Here is a 20219-nt window from a genome sequence, read left to right on the forward strand (position 1 = left end):
ATCGGCTATATATAACTAAAGACCGATATGGACCAATTTTTACATGGCTGTTAGAGGCCATATATTGACAAAATGTACCAAATTTCAACCGTATCGGATGACTTTTGCTCCTCCAAGAGGTTCCGGACGTCAAATCTGGGGACGGTTTATATGGGAACTATATATAATTATGGACCGATATGGACCAATTTTTGCATGGTTGTTAGAGACCATATACTAACACCATGTACCAAATTTCAACTGGATCGGATGAATTTTGCTCTTCCAAGAGGCTCCGGAGGTCAAATCTGGGGATCGGTTTATATGGGGGATATATATAATTATGGACCGATATGGACCAATTTTTGCATGGTTATTAGAGGCCGTAAACTAACATCAGGTACCAAATTTCAACCGGATCGGATGAATTTTGCCCCACCAAGAGGCTCCGGAGGTCAAATCTGGGGATCGGTTTATATGGGGGCTATATATAATTATGGACCGATATGGACCAATTTTTGCATGGTTGTTAAAAACCGTATACTAAGACCATGTACTAAATTTCAACCGGATCGGATGAATTTTGCTCCTCCAAGAGGCTCCGGTGGTCAAATCTGGGGATCGGTTTATATGGGAGCTATATATAATTATGGACCGATATGGACCAATTTTTGCATGGTAGTTAGAGGCCGTATACTAACATCAGGTACCAATTTTCAACCGGATCGGATGAATTTTGCCCCTCCAAAAGTCTCCGGAGGTCAAATCTGGGGATCGGTTTATATGGGGGCTATATATAATTATGGACCGATATGGACCAATTTTTGCATGGTTGTTAGAGACCATATACTTACATCAGGTACCAAATTTCAATCGGATCGGATGAATTTTGCCCCTCCAAGAGGCTCCGGAGGTCAAATCTGGGGATCGGTTTATATGGGGGCTATATATAATTATGGACCGATATGGACCAATTTTTGCATGGTTGTTACAGACCGTATACTAAGACCACGTACCAAATTTCAACCGGATAGGATGAATTTTGCTGCTCCGGGAGGCTCCCCAAGCCAAATTTGGGGATCGGTTTATATGGGGACTATACGTAAACGTGGTCCGATATGGCCCATTTTCAATACCATCCGACCTACATCAATAACAACTACTTGTGCCAAGTTTCAAGTCGATAGCTTGTTTCGTTCGGAAGTTAGCGTGATTTCCACAGACGGACGGACAGCCGGACAGACGGACAGACGGACGGACGGATGGACATGCTTAGATCGACTCAGAATTTCACCACGACCCAGAATATATATACTTTATGGGGTCTTAGAGCAATATTTCGATGTGTTACAAACGGAATGACAAAGTTAATATACCCCCATCCTATGGTGGAGGGTATAAAAACAGCAAGTGTTTTCGCCTTGAGAGCAGGCGAAAATTGGGCACAATTTTTTTCTTGGTTCGTTAAAAGAAATTGGAACGTAACATACGAGGAGTAAGTCAAAATATTCAGGCAAAGGAAAGGAAAGGCAAAGGAATTACAAAGGAATCTTCATAAAAATAACGAAAGGCCACTATACTCTTTTTAGAGTTGGGAGAGTAAAATGAAAAAATGAGGAAAAAGTGAAAAATTAAACAGTAAAATGTATAAAAACAAAGTTTAGTTCCTCTTTATTAATAAGTAGTCCAAGAGGAGTTTGCGGACACCTTCAAATATAAAAGCGGGCATTAAGTTCGAGTATTGCAGCTAAAACAATTGAACAAGTTTATTTTCTTTAAAATGAATTATTAAAGAAAAGTAAAAGGCAAAACAGGGTTATTTTATAGCGATAATGCCAGCCTTAAAGGTAAAAATTAATTTAAGTACAAAACACGATAAATTTTAAATGCATTTAAAATGTTTTTTTTGTTTTTATTAAGTCTATAGATACAAAATCCTTACAGACTAATAAGTACAAACAAAGATAAAGATAACTACTGGTTTAAGTGTAAAATAATATTTCTCTTCAGAACAACTCGTTGCTCAGACAGATTTATAATGACATAATATGTATTGAACTGAAGGCATAACCTTCGTAACGGATCGTTGTTTGCATAATCTGATCTATAATACGGAATTTTTAGCGGTTCAAAATTTCTGCTACATCTAACAGGTATGTTAAATGACAGTTTGTTGAGAAGAAACTCAGAATCAATTTCACCTTGAATTATATTCATTATGAAAGAAATATTTAACATAGTTCTACGACTTTGCAGTGAGGGTAATTTTATAAGATTTAGGCGAAATTGATAAGATGGTAAAGATTGGCGATCCCAACCTCTGTGTCGAAGGCAGAATAGAAGAAATTGCTTCTGGACGGATTCAATCTTATTTGAGTGGATTGTATAATATGAATCCCAAATTATAGAACCGTACTCAAGGTTGCTTCGTACTAATGAAGTATAAAGTATCTTGGTAATTGAGTAATCTCTAAATTCTTTACTCCAACGTTTCATGAATCCGAGAGTAACAAATGCCTTACTGATGGCCATAGACATATGTTGGCGAAAGTTCAGTCGCTGGTCCATTAGCAATCCAAGATCCTTGAAAGAATCTACTGCTTCCAGCTCGTTAGTCCCAATAGAATAACTCGACTCGAATACAGTTCTTCTCGAAAAGCGCATCAATTTACATTTCGAGATATTTAATTCCATTAAATTTATCTCACACCAATCGTAAAAGTTATCAAGGTCGAACTGAAGATACCTTCGTTCGTCGGGATTATTATAGGAACGAAATATATTTACGTCATCCGCGAACATAAGAATATTAGAAAATTTTACAACTGATGGGAGGTCATTGATGAATAGACAAAATAAAACAGGTCCGAGGTGGCTGCCCTGAGGAATACCCCAGGTAACAGTGATAGGTCTAGATGTTGCACTACCGAACTTAACACATTGTGTCCAACCAATTAAATACGAATGAAACCATTTCAATAAAGGTTCGCTGAAGCCAATCATATCCAACTTATGTAAAAGGAGAGCATGATTGACTTTGTCGAAAGCTTCACTGAAATCAGTGTATATTGTATCTGTCTGAAAGCGATCCCTAAAAGCATCATTAACCAAACAAGTAAATTCCAAAAGGTTGGTTATGGTCGATCGTTTTTTCCTAAAACCATGTTGATTCGCAGATAATAATGAAGAAATCTGATGGGAAATAGAACTTGTTAAGATCTTTTCCATCAACTTCGGCACAAAGATTCGAGATACCTCGATAGTTGTATGCGTCGTTTCGATTACCCGATTTGAATAAAGGCATTACATATGATTGTTTCCATATATTAGGAAGATTTCCTGACTTTAGTGACTTGTTAAACAGTAAAGATAGAGGATATGAAAGTATATCGGCACATTGTTTCAGAATACAGGACGGAATACCATCAGGGCCAGCATTAAATGTAGATTTCAGAGTTCTAAGATTACTTAAAATGGTGCTCTCATCTATGTAAGAGATATCAATTCTGTTACAGTTCCTAGTCATGTATGGATAGATGTTGTTACCATCATAACACTTATCCGAATATGTCGTAGCAACGAAATCTGCAAATATATTAGAAATGTCTACATCATTGTCGGCAGTTGAGGACTTATATTTAAGATATGTTGGTAGGCCACTAGATTGGCGTTTTGAATTCACAAATTTTTAGAAAGACTTAGGATCAATTCTTATTTGATCTTTCACTCTATTTAAATAGTCTTGATGAGCCAATTTATTCGCAATGTTGTATTTCGATCGGGCTATCGAATAGGTCGAAAAATCAAGAGCTGAACCTGATTTTTTGAATCTTTTGTACATCTTGTTCTTTTGGTTCTTCAGCTTCGATAGAACTCTGGTATTTCATGGCGGTCCAGAATTGTCGTTTATAATAATTCGAGGCACTGATTTTGATATGCAATCCTGTAGGATTGAGTAAAAACGGGATGCTAGTTCGGTAATATCATTAGAATCAAGAATATCGTCCCAATTTACGGCGGAAAGCAATGAATTTAGTATATAATTCGTCTTAGCAAAGCAATACTCTCGGTTCGAATTGGTGTTCCTAGATCGTGGAAGATTTGGGGCTGCAAGATGCAATATTATAGTAGGGTGATAACGATCTTCAGGTTGCGTTAAAGCATGACAGGATTCCAAACTTATATTAAATGTTCTATTAACAAACACCAGATCAAGTAACCTGCCGTGTGAATTGAAAATATCATTTATTTGAAAAAGGCCAAGATTAAGTAATGAATGAAGAAAATTATTAGAAATACTATTTGAGATTACAGGAATTAAACTCTCAGATTCAGAAGAGTGTAGCCAGGAGACAGAAGGGAGATTGAAATCGCCTAAAACTATTAATGTGTCAGATGACGATAATAAAGATTGAGATGCTGATGAAATAGCCGAAACGTGTTGAAAATAAATTTCGTCGTTCGATGAAGGTGGAATATAAGAACAAGAAATCAATAATGACATATTTTTCAAGAGAACTTTGACAATAACTATCTCAATACCAGTTATATCTTGAATTTGAATCTGTTCAGAAGGAATTTCAGCGGACACTGCTACCAGTACTCTCCCACCTGATTTCTTCTCATTAATTTCGCGATCGCGTCTATATATTCTGTATTTCGAACATAAAATTTCCATATCATAAACATTTGGTTGAAGCCATGTTTCAGTAAATGCAATTATATGAAAATCGAAGCCAAAACTGTCTGAATAAAGAGTTGACATTTTAGTGTTTAAACCTCTAACATTTTGATATACTAAAGAAATCTTGTTATCGAAAGCAGCAATTAGTTTTTTGGAACATTGTTTGAATTTTTTGGTAAATAGACAATATCAGTTTGTGCTGGTTCTTTATATATGTATTCCTTAATTAGAGCATTGGGTGGCCAAAATTCTGGATTGACCACTCTATCAAAAATGTCCTCGGGAACAATGATCTTAAACGATGCCTTGTTTCTTCTTTCACGATATTTGAATTTAAAAATGCTCAGTTCGATTTCAGTTTGTAACTTCGATTTAATATAATAGGCAATATTCTCGATAGTTGTTTCCGCAGCAAATTTAGCTGCAAACACAGTTTTCCTGGAAGACACCACTTGTAATGGTTTTGGTGGTATATTTGACAAAGGAGAAGTTAAAGGGGTGTGAAACCTATTGGATATAGATGGTGTCATAGTAATTAAAGACGAATTAGGAACAGTTAAGTTTGAACTTTGGGAATTTGCTGGATTACTCGTTGATGGATTTGATGTTTGAGGTGGTGGAATTGGCATAGCTAAATTTGTGGCCAATTCTGTATTGAATACGTGCTGGATTGGTGTTATGTTAATGTTTGAATTGGTATTAAGATTATATGTAATTTCCGTATCTGTAGGATTTGATGGTTTTTTACGCTTTCGTAATGAATCTATGGGAGACTGCAGAAAATTGTCTAAACATGATGCATTCTCAAAAACTGTTTTATATTTTGCAAATTTCTCAGTTAATGCAATGAGATCTTTATTAATTAGGTCGAATTCTGCACGGGTATTTTTAAAGAAGGCATAAAATTCCACGTCGTATACTTTGCAATTTTTACAGCACCATCGTAAGCCTTTATCTTCACGCAGATTGTCGGCAGTACGAGCCGCCAACTCAGCACATTTTGCATGGTATGATGAATGACACAACCAACAGGTAACAAATGGTTCTTCAATTTTCTTTACTGTACAATTCGCTTTTTCACAACTCATATTGGGATGTTATTATATTTAGTAAGTGTAAAGTTAAACGGTGTACGGTATTATTCTGAATGGCACTATTTCAACGATGGCCTGCACACGCATTAGCGTAGCTAGACAATTTTTCTAGGGGGGGGGGGCTATAGCCCCCCTAGCTAAAACTTTATAGACTGAACTTATAGGTTCAACTAATGTTTTATTTCATAAAATTGAATAAAAAATAGACATCAAAATAACTCGACAATCAATTTATAATAAAGCAACTAAAAGTACCCTACGGGAAATTGGTGCAAATTGCCACTGACGGACACATTTCACATATTTCAAAAGCTTTTTTTTTTCATTTCGGGTTCGATTAGGAGCCCAAATTGAAAGAGATTTCTAAGGGTTTGTCCGAGACTGGTTCCTGAGGACCTGTTTATGGGTTGCTCCTGCTAAATTGTCCCAGGACGTGTCCTTTGGGATGAGTCCAAGACGCGTCTTAAAATGTAAGTTTACTCCGTCAATGACAAACCCATGTTAAAGTGGACGGTCCCTTCCATACGTTTTGATCAGAACTGGGACTGGTCCATACACACCAGGGACTAGTCCTGTACCAGTTCTGTGGTTGATCCATTTCCCGTAGGGTAGTTCCACACTTTTCCCAGCAAAAAATTGGGAGTTGTTCTAAAGGCACAACTTTAAAAGCACTTCCAAAAATGTCCTCACAAAGAAGTTAACTATTTTAACTACTCAGGAAGTTTGTTTTAGTTCATTTTTTTATATTTTAATGCGTAATTTTTTGTTTTATGTTTTCAAATAGTTTAAAAAAAGAGTAAGAATAAATAAAATGGTACAAATTATTCAAATTTTGCCACATAAATGCTAAATCCATTATATAAAAATCGATAATATTTGAAAAAAAACGTTTCAAACAAGCGTTAGAATGCATTAAAAATCATAAAAAAGTGTAAAAATTATTTATTTCGGAAAATATTCAGATCACACCTTAAGAAGTGATGCAAATTCATTGCAACGGTTGTTGAAACGGTGGACATTCGTTCTATGACAAGTTCATATTAAATTCTCCACCAATTTAGTACCACATCCAGACCCAAAAAGAACATTTTCACTTCTTTTTTGGCGACGCTTTTTTGCAGCATTATTAAGATATTAATTTATGAAAGAATAGTTTTAATATCAATTACTATTTTTTATTCAACTAAATCATAAGTTCAACCACAGCTTTATTTCATAAATATCAGACTTCTACCACAACCCAAGTAATTCGATTGTGCATGAAAGTCTTTAGTGAAACTTTGTGCGTTGTACGAGTATATACTTGTTTAATTTTTATAAAAATGTAAAATCGTAAATAGGTTTTCAAATTCTGGGGGGGCTAAAATTTTTCTGGGGGGGTCTAAGCCCCCTCCCCAGAGGCCTTTCTACGCTTATGTGCACACGATGAATATCACGGCTTCCTCTTCGGAAATCTGTAGCCAGGAAAACACAGCAGACTGTATAGAATGGTCCAAGTAAGTCTTCTGTAGTTTTTGTTTGGAGCGAATAGAAACGCGTGTGATCAGCTTAACAGTATCAGTTGTTTTAATGTTAAATGCTAGTAAAAACCTGTTCACGACTACATAAATTTATGTGCATATTATAAATTTATTTTTGTTTATACTCGACTCCACGTTCTTCTTTTGTTAGAGTTTTTGAATTCCTTCCAAAATTTCAAAATTTCAAACTTTTATAACAATTTTTTCTTACAAAATTGTTATTTTTGCAATAAAAAATAATATTTTATCCAAAAGCTCAGTGCATTTCGTTTATATCAAGCACTGTTCTTTTCTGACTGTAAATCATTATAAAAATTTAATATAGTATAAATATAAATGTGTAAATTAAAAAAAAAAAATTGTGTTCGGTCGGAGCAGGGATTGAACCCACGACCCTTTGCATGCAAGGCAGACATGCTAACCACTGCTCCACGTGGCCAACAAATGTATGTTTTTGTTAAATAATGTTATGTTTGCATGGGCTCATGGGCGCTGCAAACTATGCTATATAAATGTAACTTATAACGATAATTGTATACTGGTGAATATAACAGCTATGGTATGGTCCTCGGTTCGATTCTCCGTCCAGGCGAAAAGTAAAATTTAAAAAAATTTTAAAATTGAATAATTTCTTGAACATAATTTGTATTACAGAAAAAGGTGCCAAGAACTAACAAATTTCGTGGAAGTGCAAATTATGTGAGGGAATGAGCACAATCTTCTTTGGAGAAAATTCTTCCAAGCATATAATATTTTTGGGCTTAAAATGCTTCCAAACATATAATATATTCACATAAATCAAACTTATTAATGTTTCGGCAGTATCCAATAATATATGTGCTTCCTGCAAAATTTGTTTGGAACATATGTTAGAGAAGCGATTTTTTTGAGGGTGCAGCTAATGAAATTAACTTAAATTAGAGTGTAGTTAATGTACTATTTCTCAACTATATATTTTAATACTAGATTACTAGTACTATATTGTAAATTATCTATAAATTAAACTCAGTCGTAATAAAAGTGAATATTAAAGCTTCTAATACAACACAAACGTAAACTAATTAATACCAATACTGTGTTGATAAAAACAACAAGAGAGCGACTTAGTAATATTATGGATGCAGATGATCTATCACTATACATTGAGAGTGAAAACATCATTCGCACCTCTCACAACAAGAGCTTCAATTTAACACACATCAAGAAGTTAGCTACACCCTCAGAAAAAATGGCTTCTCTAACATATGTTCCAAACATATTTTGCAGGAAGCACATATATTAGTGGATACTGCCGAAACATTAATATGTTTGTTTTATGTGAACATATAAGTTGTGAAGCATTTTGAGCCCAAAAATATTATATGCTTGGAAGAATTTTCCCCAAAGAAGATTGTGCTCATTCCCTCACATAATTTTCACTTCCACGAATTTTTTTAGTTCTTGGCACCTTTTTCTGTAATACAAATAATGTTGAAGAAATTATTCAATTTTATAATTTTACCTTTCGCCTGGACTGAGAATCGAACCGGGAACCATGCAATTTGTACCACTGGGCTACGTAGCTGTTATAGTTACCAATAGACAAATATCGTTATAAGCATAGTTTGCAGCGCCCACGAGCCGATGCAAACAAAACATTATTCAACAGAAACATATATTTGTTGGCCACGTGGAGCAGTGGTTAGCATGTCCGCCTTGCATGCAAAAAGTCCTGGGTTCAATCCCTACTCCGACCGAACACCAATTTTTTTTTTTTTAATTTTTGTATTTATATTTTTATATTATTAAATGAAATTTTTACAATGAAACTTCGAAATGTGTGTTATTAAAGATTTACAGTCAGAAAAGAACAGTGCTTGATATAAACGAAATGGACTGAGCTTTTGGATAATTTTTTTTATTGCAAAAATAACAAATTTGTAGCAAAAAACTGTTTTTGGTATAAAAGCTTAAAATGTTGGAAGGAATTCAAAAACTCTAACAAAAGAAGAACGTGGAGTCGAGTATAAACATACATAAATAATTTTATAATATACACATAAACTTAGTTAGCCGTGAACAGTTTTTTACTAGCATTTAACACCATTTTAAATGCATTTAAAACTTATCGTGTTTTGTACTTAATTTCATTTTTACCCTTAAGGCCGGTATTAAGTTGGCATTGTCGTTTTAAAATGACCCTGTTTTGCCTTTTACTTTTCTTTAATAATTCATTTTAAAGAAAATAACCTTTTTCAATTTTTTAGCAAAACTCGAACTTAATGCCCGCTTCCGAATGTCAATTCTCTTTACTCGAGTATTCAAATTAAATAATATTTAGACTTTCCGAAACAACATACAAGCAGTTTCACAGAAATTGCTCTCTTTTGATTCTCTCGCTGTGTTATGTTGATATCTCTCGTCAACCCTCCCGGTTTCCATCTCTATTTCTTTCTCTATACTCTCTCTCTCTCTCTCTCTCTGTCGCTCTCTGAATAAAATATCACAACATATATATGTTTACTCGAAATTTGTAAATTTATATATGTTTACATTCACACATATTATTTTTATGAAACATTCATGCCCCAAACATAATATATTCTAACATATTAACATATGTGTCCCAAACATTTAGTGTTAGTTTAGGAACACTACATGTTTGCACTTAAATATATTGTGTTTAAAAATTGTGCCCGAAACACATTTTGTTTATATCGGAACATATGAAAAACATATTTTTCTAACAGTGTACACTAAACCAACAACAACATGCTGAACTCAAATTAAAGCGCAATGGCGATTGGTTCGTCAATAACACAGGCAAACACGTACCACCAAACGTTCAATGGTTGCTCTCGTTGGGACCAAAATTCTCCCTACGACAAGAACAACTTTCCCAATGTTTAATGTAATAGCGGATGGAGAAGAGTGTGTTCAAACATTAGAAAGTAAAGAGCAACAAGAGAACGCTGGAATAAAACTAGTTACGTTGATAGATGACCATCTACGAAGAGAGAAACTGAATAAAAGAGACAAATTCATATTAGACACAGTGCGGGAAGTGAGACATTTTCTAAAATCAAACAAGGACATATTAATCCTGAGTGCAGACAAAGATGACTACGACTATAAAATGAAAACTATATTAAGTGATATGTGCACATGCCGCAGGCTAAAACGATATCCCACGTATGTAAGTCCATACGTGGTATATATCAAATCAAACAAGTATAAACGGCCGTAAGTTCGGTCAGGCCGAATCTTATGTACCCTCCACCATGGATTGCATTGAAACTTGTAGTAAAGACTGACATCCACAATCGAATTACTTGGGTTGCGGTAACACTTGCCAATGGCAAGGTTTCTTAAAACTTCTTAACACCGTCTACTCAATTGTAAGTTAGTCCATACGGAGTATAGATAAACAAAAAAGGTCGATTAAATACTATTTAATTCAGTTTGAGAAAATTTTCTATAGAAATAAAATGTTGACAAAATTTTCTATAGAAATAAAATTTTGACAAAATTTTCTATAGAAATAAAATTTTTACAAAATTTTCTATAGAAATAAAATTTTGACAAAAATTTCTATAGTAATAAAATTTTGACAAAAATTTCTATAGTAATTAAATTTTGACAAAATTTTCTATAGAAATAAAATTTTAACAAAATTTTCTATCGAAATAAAATGTTGACAAAATTTTCTATAGTAATAAAATTTTGACAAAATTTTCTATAGAAATAAAATTTTGTTAGATTACTTTTGGGGATCGGCTATATATACCTATAGACGGATATGGACCAATTTTGGCATGGTTGTTAGCGGCCGTATACTGCACAATGTACAAAATTTCACCACGTACCAAATCTTAACCGGATCCGATGAATTTTGGTCCTCTAAGAGCGGCATGGACAAATTTGTGCATGGTTGTTAGAGACCATATACTAACACCACGTACCACATTTCAACCGGATTGGGTGAATTTTGCTCTTCCAAGGGGCTCCAGAGGTCAAATCTGGGGATCATTTTATATGGGGGCTATATATGATTGGACCGATTTCGACCAATTTTTGCATAGTGGTTAAAGACCATATACTGGCACCATGTACCAAATGTCAGTCGGATCATGTGAAATATTCTTCTCTTAGAGGCTCCGCAAGCCAAATCTGGGAATCAGTTTATATGGGGTCTATATATAATTATAGACCGATATGGACCAATTTTTGCACGGTTGTTGGAGACCATATACTAACACCATGTACCAAATTTCAGCCGGATCGGATGAAATTTGCTTCTCTTAGAGGCCTCGCAAGCCAAATCGGGGGATCGGTTTATATGGGGGCTATATATAATTATGGACCGATGTGGACGAATTTTTGCACGGTTGTTAGAGACCGTATACTTACACCATATACCAAATTTCAGCCGGATCGGATGAAATTTGCTTCTCTTAGAGGCCTCGCAAGCCAACTCGGGGGATCGGTTTATATGGGGGCTATATATAATTATTTACCGATATTGACCAATTTTTGCATGGTTGGTGGAGACCATATACTAACACCATGTACCAAATTTCAGCCGGATCGGATGAAATTTGCTCCTCGCAAGCCAAATCGGGGGATCGGTTTATATGGGGGCTATATATAATTATGGACCGATGTGGACGAATTTTTGCACGGATGTTAGAGACCATATACTAACACCATGTACCAAATTTCAGCCGGATCGGATGAAATTTGCTTTTCTTAGAGGCCTCGCAAACCAAATCGGGGGATCGGTTTATATGGGAGCTATATATAATTATGAACCGATGTGGACCAATTTTTGCATGGTTGTTAGAGACCATTTACTAACACCCTGTACCAAATTTCAGCCGGATCGGATGAAATTTGCTTCTCTTAGAGGCCTCGCAAGCCAAATTTGGGGGTCCGTTTATATGGGGGCTATACGTAAAAGTGGACCGATATGGCCCATTTTCAATACCATCCGACCTACATCAATAACAACTACTTGTACCAAGTTTCAAGTCGATAGCTTGTTTCGTTCGGAAGTTAGCGTGATTTCAACAGACGGACGGACATGCTTAGATCGACTCAGAATTTCACCACGACCCAGAATATATATACTTTATGGGGTCTTAGAGCAATATTTCGATGTGTTACAAACGGAATGACAAAGTTAATATACCCCCCATCCTAGGGTGGAGGGTATAAAAAAGATCGATCCAATACGTATATAATTCAGTTTGACAAAGTAGACATAAAATTTTGACAAAATTTTCTACAGAAATAAAATTTTCACAAAAATTTCTATAGAAATAAAAATTTTGACAAAATTTTCTGTAGAAAGAAAATTTTGAAAAAAATTTCTACAGAAATAAAATCTTAACAAAATTTTCTATAGAAATAAACTTTTGACAAAATTTTCTATAGAAATAAAATCTTGGTAGATTATTTTTGGCTCGAGTGGAAACCATGATTATGAACCGAATAAAATTTGAGCAAAATCTTCTATAGAAATACAATTTTGACAAAATTTTCTATAGAAATAAAATTTTGACAATGATGAAAATTTTATTATGAACCGAATAAAATTTTAACAAAATTTTCTCTAGAAATAAAATTTTGACAAAATTTTCTATAGAAATAAAATTTTGGTAGATTATTTTTGGCTCTAGTGGCAACCATGATTATGAACCGATATGGACCAATTTTTGTGTGATTGGACCAATTTTGGTATGGTTGTTAGCGACCATATACTAACACCACGTTCCTAATTTGAACCGGATAGGATGAATTTTGCTCCTCCAAGAGGCTCCGGAGGTCAAATCTGGAGAACGTTTTATATGGGGCTATATATAATTATGGACCGATATGGACCAATTCTGCCACGTTTGTTAAAGATCATATACTAACACCATGTTCCAAATTACAACCGGATTGGATGAAATTTGCTTCTCTTGGAGACTTCGCAAGCCACATCTGGGGATCGGTTTATATGGGGGCTATATATAATTATGAACCGATGTGGACCAATTTTTGCATGGTTGTTAGAGACCATATACCAATATCATGTACCAAATTTCAGGCGGATCGGATGAACTTTGCTTCTCTTTGAGGCTCCGCAACCCAAATCTGGGGATCGGTTTATATGGGCGCTATATATAATTATGGACCGATGTGGACCAATTTTGTACGGTTGTTAGAGACCATATACCAATACCATGTACCAAATTTCTGCCGGATCGGATGCAATTTGCTTCTCTTTGAGGCTTCGCAAGCCAAATCTGGAGATCGGTTTATATGGGGTCTATATATAATTATGGACCGATATGAACCAATTTTTGCACGGTTGTTAGAGACCATATACCAACACCATGTACCAAATTTCAGCCGGATCGGATGAAATTTGCTTCTCTTTTAGGCTCCGCAAGCCAAATCTGGGGATCGGTTTATATGGGGGCTATATATAATTATGGACCGACGTGGACCAATGCATGGTTGTTAGAGACCATATACCAACACCATATACCAAATTTCAGCCGGATCGGTTGAAATATGCTTCTGTTAGAGGCTCCACAAGCCAAGTCTGAGAGTCCCTTAATATGGGGGCTATACGTAAAAGTGGACCGATATGGCCCATTTTCAATACCATTCGACCTACGTCGATAACGACTACTTGTGCCAAGTTTCAAGTCGATAGCTTGTTTCGTTCGGAAGTTAGCGTGATTTCAACAGACGGACGAACGGACATGCTTAGATCGACTCAGAATTTCACCACGACCCAGAATATATATACTTTATGGGGTCTTAGAGCAATATTTCGATGTGTTACAAACGGAATGACAAAGTTAATATACCCCCATCCTATGATGGAGGGTATAAAAAAGGACTATAATACAAGAAGTCACCAAAATACCAATGGATTTATTTTTAGAAATAGTGACCCTATGCATCAAGGACTCCAAATATTTCACATATGACGATAAGATATTTGAACAAACAAATGGAATGCTGATGGGATCTCCTATATCTCCCATAATCGCAGATATCATAATGGAGGAATTATTAGACGACGCAATGAATAAACTCTCAAAAAAACAAGATTTCTGACTAAATATGTTGATGACATATTTTGCATCATAGACAAAGATGAAGTAGACAACACATTGACGACTCTTAACGCATTTAATCGACAACTTCAATTCACAATGAAATGTGAAAACGAAGGAAAATTGCCTTATCTTGACACAGTGGTTCAAAGACACAACAATCAACTAAGATTAAAATGGTACCAAAAGAACACAGCATCAGGAAGACTAATAAACTTTCACTCCAATCATCCTCGACGTATTAAGATCAACACTGCTACCAATTTTATTAACAGGGTTTTAAACATAAGCGACGTAAGATTTCATAGGGCTAACGAGAAGAAAATACGACGGATTCTCCAACAAAATTTCTTCAATTTTCAATTAAACACTTAATTGAATTTGGAAACGGATTCAATTAATATGTTAATTGATTCAATTAATTATTTAATCAAATCCGAAAACCAATTAAAAAATAATTGATATTTGTTACGTTTCCAATTAAAATATCAGTTGATTCGATCAATTTGTTAATCAATTCTGAAATAATTTTAAATTACAAACGTGATTTATTTTTCCGTTTCTAATTACACATGTGATTGATCCAATCACCTTTGTGATTGAAATTGAATAATTTTGAGCGATGGAAAGAGCGAAAAGAGAACAAGAGAATGGGTATTTATTCAACAACGTATGATGGAGAGATCAGTCTGTGGAAGTAACTCGTAACGAACGGTTGGGTTTTTGTTTTTCGCGTAAATTGAAAAACATGATTGGCGTGACTGTCTGCTGCATTCAAAATGTGTGCATAAATATTTTGAACGCAAAAACAAATCATAGCATAGGGTTGAAATAAATAAAGTGTGCAACAACAAATGGTCACGTGATAAAGGTTTGAAAAAATATATGAGAGAACGCATTTGAAATTACCTGTTTTTGTGTTTTGTGGTATTGTAAAAATGGAAAACAATTATTGAAGGTAAGAAATTATGAAATGTGAATACCGTTTTCCATTGAATCCTGTTTATATTAAACGGACTAAAATAATATATTTTTTATTCATTTCTTTTAGTGGTCAATTTTATTTCGTGAAATTGACCAATCAATTCCATCAACTTCATCATTTTATCAAATATATAAGAACATGTATACAATCAAAAGGTGGGTACCGTATTAATCTTTTAAAATTATAAATTTTTTTCACTCCTAGTTTTTTTAAAACCAAGAGCGGTATGTGTTTGTTGGAAGCTTCACCTTGAAGTTGCGAAGTAGCGTTGGCATTAAATTCCATTTTTATTTTACCTGTTTTTTTCAGTTTGAACCCAAGTAGAAAGCAGTATATCTGATACTAAACTAATGAGCTGAATTATGTAATGGTAAAAAAGTTCTTTCTTTTAGATTTAAACATATGAAAATAATAAAAATATGTATCTTCCATTTATATTTTTTTCTATTTCCAGAATTTGCAAAGTATCATCAATATAATACCAAATATTACATTGCTTTCCCATTATTATACCCTCCATCATAGGATGGGGGTATATTAACTTTGTCATTCCGTTTGTAACACATCGAAATATTGCTCTAAGACCCCATAAAGTATATATATTCTGGGTCGTGGTGAAATTCTGAGTCGATCTAAGCATGTCCGTCCGTCTGTTGAAATCACGCTAACTTCCGAACGAAACAAGCTATCGACTTGAAACTTGCCACAAGTAGTTTTTATCGATGTAGGTCGGATGGTATTGAAAATGGGCCATATCGGTCCACTTTTACGTATAGCCCCCATATAAAGGGACCCTCAGATTTGGCTTGTGGAACCTCTAACAGAAGCATATTTCATCCGATCCGGCTGAAAGTTTGGAACATGGTGTTGGTATATGGTCTCTAACAACCATGCAAAAATTGGTCCACATCGGTCCATAATTATATATAGCCCCCATATAAACCGATCCCCAGATTTGGCTTGCGAAGCCTAAAAGAGAAGCAAGTTTCATCCGATCCGGCTGAAATTTGGTACATGATGTTGGTATATGGTCTCTAACAACCATGCAAAAATTGGTCCACATCGGTCCATAATTATATATAGCGCCAATATAAACCGATCCCCAGATTTTGGTTGCGGAGCATCAAAGAGAAGCAAATTTCATCCGATCCGCCTGAAATTTGGTACATGATGTTGGTATATGGTCTCTAACAACCATGCAAACATTGGTCCACATCGGTCCATAATTATATATAGCGCCCATATAAACCGATCCCCAGATTTTGGTTGCGGAGCATCAAAGAGAAGCAAATTTCATCCGATCCGCCTGAAATTTGGTACATGATATTGGTATATGGTCTCTAACAACCATGCAAAAATTGGTCCACATCGGTTCATAATTATGTATAGCCCCATATAAACCGATCCCCAGATTTGGCTTGCGAAGTCTCCAAGAGAAGCAAATTTCATCCAATCCGGTTGTAATTTGGAACATGGTGTTAGTATATGATCTTTAACAACCGTGCCAGAATTGGTCCATATCGGTTCATAATTATATATAGCCCCCATATAAAACATTCTCCAGATTTGACCTCCGGAGCCTCTTGGAGGAGCAAAATTCATCCGATCCGGTTGAAATTTTGAACATGATGTTAGAATGTGGTCTCTAACAAACACGGCCCATATCGGTCCATAATTATATATAGCCCCCATATAAAACATTCTCCAGATTTGACCTCCGGAGCCTCTTGGAGGAGCAAAATTCATCCGATCCGGTTCAAATTAGGAACGTGGTGTTAGTATATGGTCGCTAACAACCATACCAAAATTGGTCCAATCACACAAAAATTGGTCCATATCAGTTCATAATCATGGTTGCCACTAGGGCCAAAAATAATCTACCAACATTTTATTTCTATAGAAATTTTATTTCTATAGAAAATTTTGTCAAAATTTTATTTCTATAGAAAATGTTGTTCAAATTTTATTCGGTTCATAATCATGGTTGCCACTCGAGCCAAAAATAATCTACCAAGATTTTATTTCTGTAGAAATTTTTGTCAAAATTTTCTTTCTATAGAAAATTTCGTCAAAATTTTTATTTCTATAGAAAATTGTGTGAAAATTTTATTTCTATAGAAAATTTTGTTAAAATTTTATTTCTGTAGAAAATTTTGTCAAAATTTTATGTCTACTTTGTCAAACTGAATTATATACGTATTGGATCGATCTTTTTATACCCACCACCATAGGATGGGGGGTATATTAACTTTGTCATTCCGTTTGTAACACATCGAAATATTGCTCTAAGACCCCATAAAGTATATATATTCTGGGTCGTGGTGAAATTCTGAGTCGATCTGAGCATGTCCGTCCGTCCGTCCGTCCGTCCGTCTGTTGAAATCACGCTAACTTCCGAACGAAACAAGCTATCGACTTGAAACTTGGCACAAGTAGTTGCTATTGATGTAGGTCGGATGGTATTGCAAATGGGCCATATCGGTCCACTTTTACGTATAGCCCCCATATAAACGGACCCCAAAATTTGGCTTGCGAGGCCTCTAAGAGAAGCAAATTTCATCCGATCCGGCTGAAATTTGGTACATGGTGTAAGTATATGGTCTCTAACAACCATGCAAAAATTGGTCCACATCGGTCCATAATTATATATAGCCCCCATATAAACCGATCCCCCGATTTGGCTTGCGAGGCCTCTAAGAGAAGCAAATTTCATCCGATCCGGCTGAAATTTGGTACGTGATGTTAGTATATGGTCTCTAACAACCATGCAAAAATTGGTCCACATCGGTTCATAATTATATATAGCCCCCCTATAAACCGATCACAAGATTTGACCTCCGGAACCTCTTGGAAGACCAAAATTCATCTGATTCAGTTGAAATTTGGTACGTGGTGTTAATATATGGCCTCAAACTCCCATGAAAAAATTGGTCGATATCGGTCCATAATTATATATAGGCCCCATATAAACCGATCCCCAGATTTGACCTCCAGAGCCCCTTGGAAGAGCAAAATTCTTCCCATTCGGTTGGAATTTGGTACGTGATGTTAGTATGTGGTATCCAACAGCCATGCAGGAATTGGTTCCTATCAGTCTATAATTATATATAGCTCCCATATAAACCGATCCCCAGATTTGACCTCCGGTGCCTTTTGGAGAAGCAAATTTCATCCGATCTGCTTGAAATTTGGTACGTGGTGGTAGTATATGATATTTAACAACCATGCCAAAAGTGGTCCATATTAGTCCATAATCGTACATAGCCCCATATAAACCGATCCCGAGATTTGGTTTTGGAACCTCTTGGAGGAGCAAATTTCATCCGAGTGAGTTGAAATTTGGTACATTGTGCTAGTATATGGTCGTTAACAACCATGCTTAACTAGGTCCATATCGGTCTATAGTTATATATGGCCCTCAGATAAATCTATCCCCAATCACACAAAAATTGGTCCATATCAAGTTCATAATTGTATATAGCCCCCATATAAGCGACCCCCATATTTCAATTCTGGCTCTCTACGTACAAAAAGTCCATATCGATTCGTAATTATTTGTAGACTTAACTATACATAACTTTTTTGTCTAATATATACCATGTATGGACTAAATCACAATTTAGAAAACGATGTTAAGAAGTTTTAAGATACCACAACCCAAGTAATTCGATTGTGGATGATAGTCTTTCGTAGAAGTTTCTACGCAATCCATGGTGGTGGGTACATAAGATTCGGCCTGGCCGAACTTGCGGCCGTATATACTTGTTTGATTTAATATATACCACGTATGGACTTACATACAATTTAGAAGATGGTGTTAGGAGGTTTTAAGATACCTTACCATCGGCAAGCGTTACCGCAACTTAAGTAATTCGATTGTGGATGGCAGAGTTTAGATGAAGTTTCTACGCAATCCATGATGGAGGGTACATAAGCTTCGGCCTGGCCGAACTTACGGCCGTATATACTTGTTTTTGTCTTTGATTGGTTCAAATTTTAATAGACGATTTCAATGTGTGGAAATTTTGGAAAGGAATTGTTACTAAAATTAAATTACCGAGCTCCTTAGTACACCTTTTTATGCTAAAAGACTACAACTACATAAGAAGATTATAAATATGCAACCTGGAACTAAGAATTGAACTTGATATTCTATGCAGGTAATGTTTAACAAAATTAACTTTTAATTGAACAAAGTTAAATTCGAATTATTTGTTTACTTTCAGAAAAACTTATTTATTAGCTGCTGATTTATTGGAAATCTAGGCACATCTACATATTAGAAGGAACATGCTGACATGGTTATTATTATAAGAAAGATAATGATTTATATAGTTTATTTATTCACCCTATAGTTGTTATTATACCCTCCATCATAGGATGGGGGTATATTAACTTTGTCATTCCGTTTGTAACACATCGAAATATTGCTCTAAGACCCCATAAAGTATATATATTCTGGGTCGTGGTGAAATTCTGAGTCGATCTAAGCATGTCCGTCCGTCCGTCCGTTTGTTGAAATCACGCTAACTTCCGAACGAAACAAGCTATCGACTTGAAACTTGGCACAAGTAGTTGTTATCGATGTAGGTCGGATGGTATTGAAAATGGGCCATATCGGTCCACTTTTACGTATAGCCCCCATATAAAGGGACCCTCAGATTTGGTTTGTGGAGCCTCTAAGAGAAGAAAATTTCATCCGATCCGGCTAAAACTTGGTACATGATGTTGGTATATGGTCTCTAACAACCATGCAAAAATTGGTCCATATCGGTCCTTAATTATATATAGCCTCCATATAAACCGATCCCCAGATTTGGCTTGTGGAGCCCCTAAGAGAAGCATATTTCATCCGACCCGGCT

The 20219-nt window shown here is 35.4% G+C and overlaps 1 protein-coding gene across 1 annotated transcript; it reads right to left on the reverse strand.

Annotated features, from left to right (window-relative positions):
* Positions 1-4806: 4806 nt before the first annotated feature.
* On the reverse strand, positions 4807-5751 carry LOC142228947 (uncharacterized). Its single transcript, XM_075299478.1, has 2 exons — positions 5584-5751; positions 4807-5436 (listed from the first exon to the last, which is right to left on the reverse strand). Exons 1-2 carry the CDS (start codon positions 5749-5751, stop codon positions 4807-4809), a joined length of 798 nt encoding a protein of 265 aa, XP_075155593.1.
* Between the last annotated feature and the right edge of the window lie 14468 nt (positions 5752-20219).

The sequence above is a fragment of the Haematobia irritans genome, chromosome 1 (genome assembly GCF_050003625.1).
Source record: "Haematobia irritans isolate KBUSLIRL chromosome 1, ASM5000362v1, whole genome shotgun sequence".
NCBI classification, from domain to species: Eukaryota; Metazoa; Arthropoda; class Insecta; order Diptera; family Muscidae; genus Haematobia; species Haematobia irritans.

Coding starts and splice junctions, on each gene's coding strand:
- LOC142228947 (XM_075299478.1), bottom strand. CDS start 5,751: ATGAGTTGTGAAAAAGCGAATTGTACAGTAAAGAAAATTGAAGAACCA. Junction 5,437..5,583: donor GGTGCTGTAAAAATTGCAAA/GTATACGACGTG, acceptor AATTTTCTGCAG/TCTCCCATAGATTCATTACG.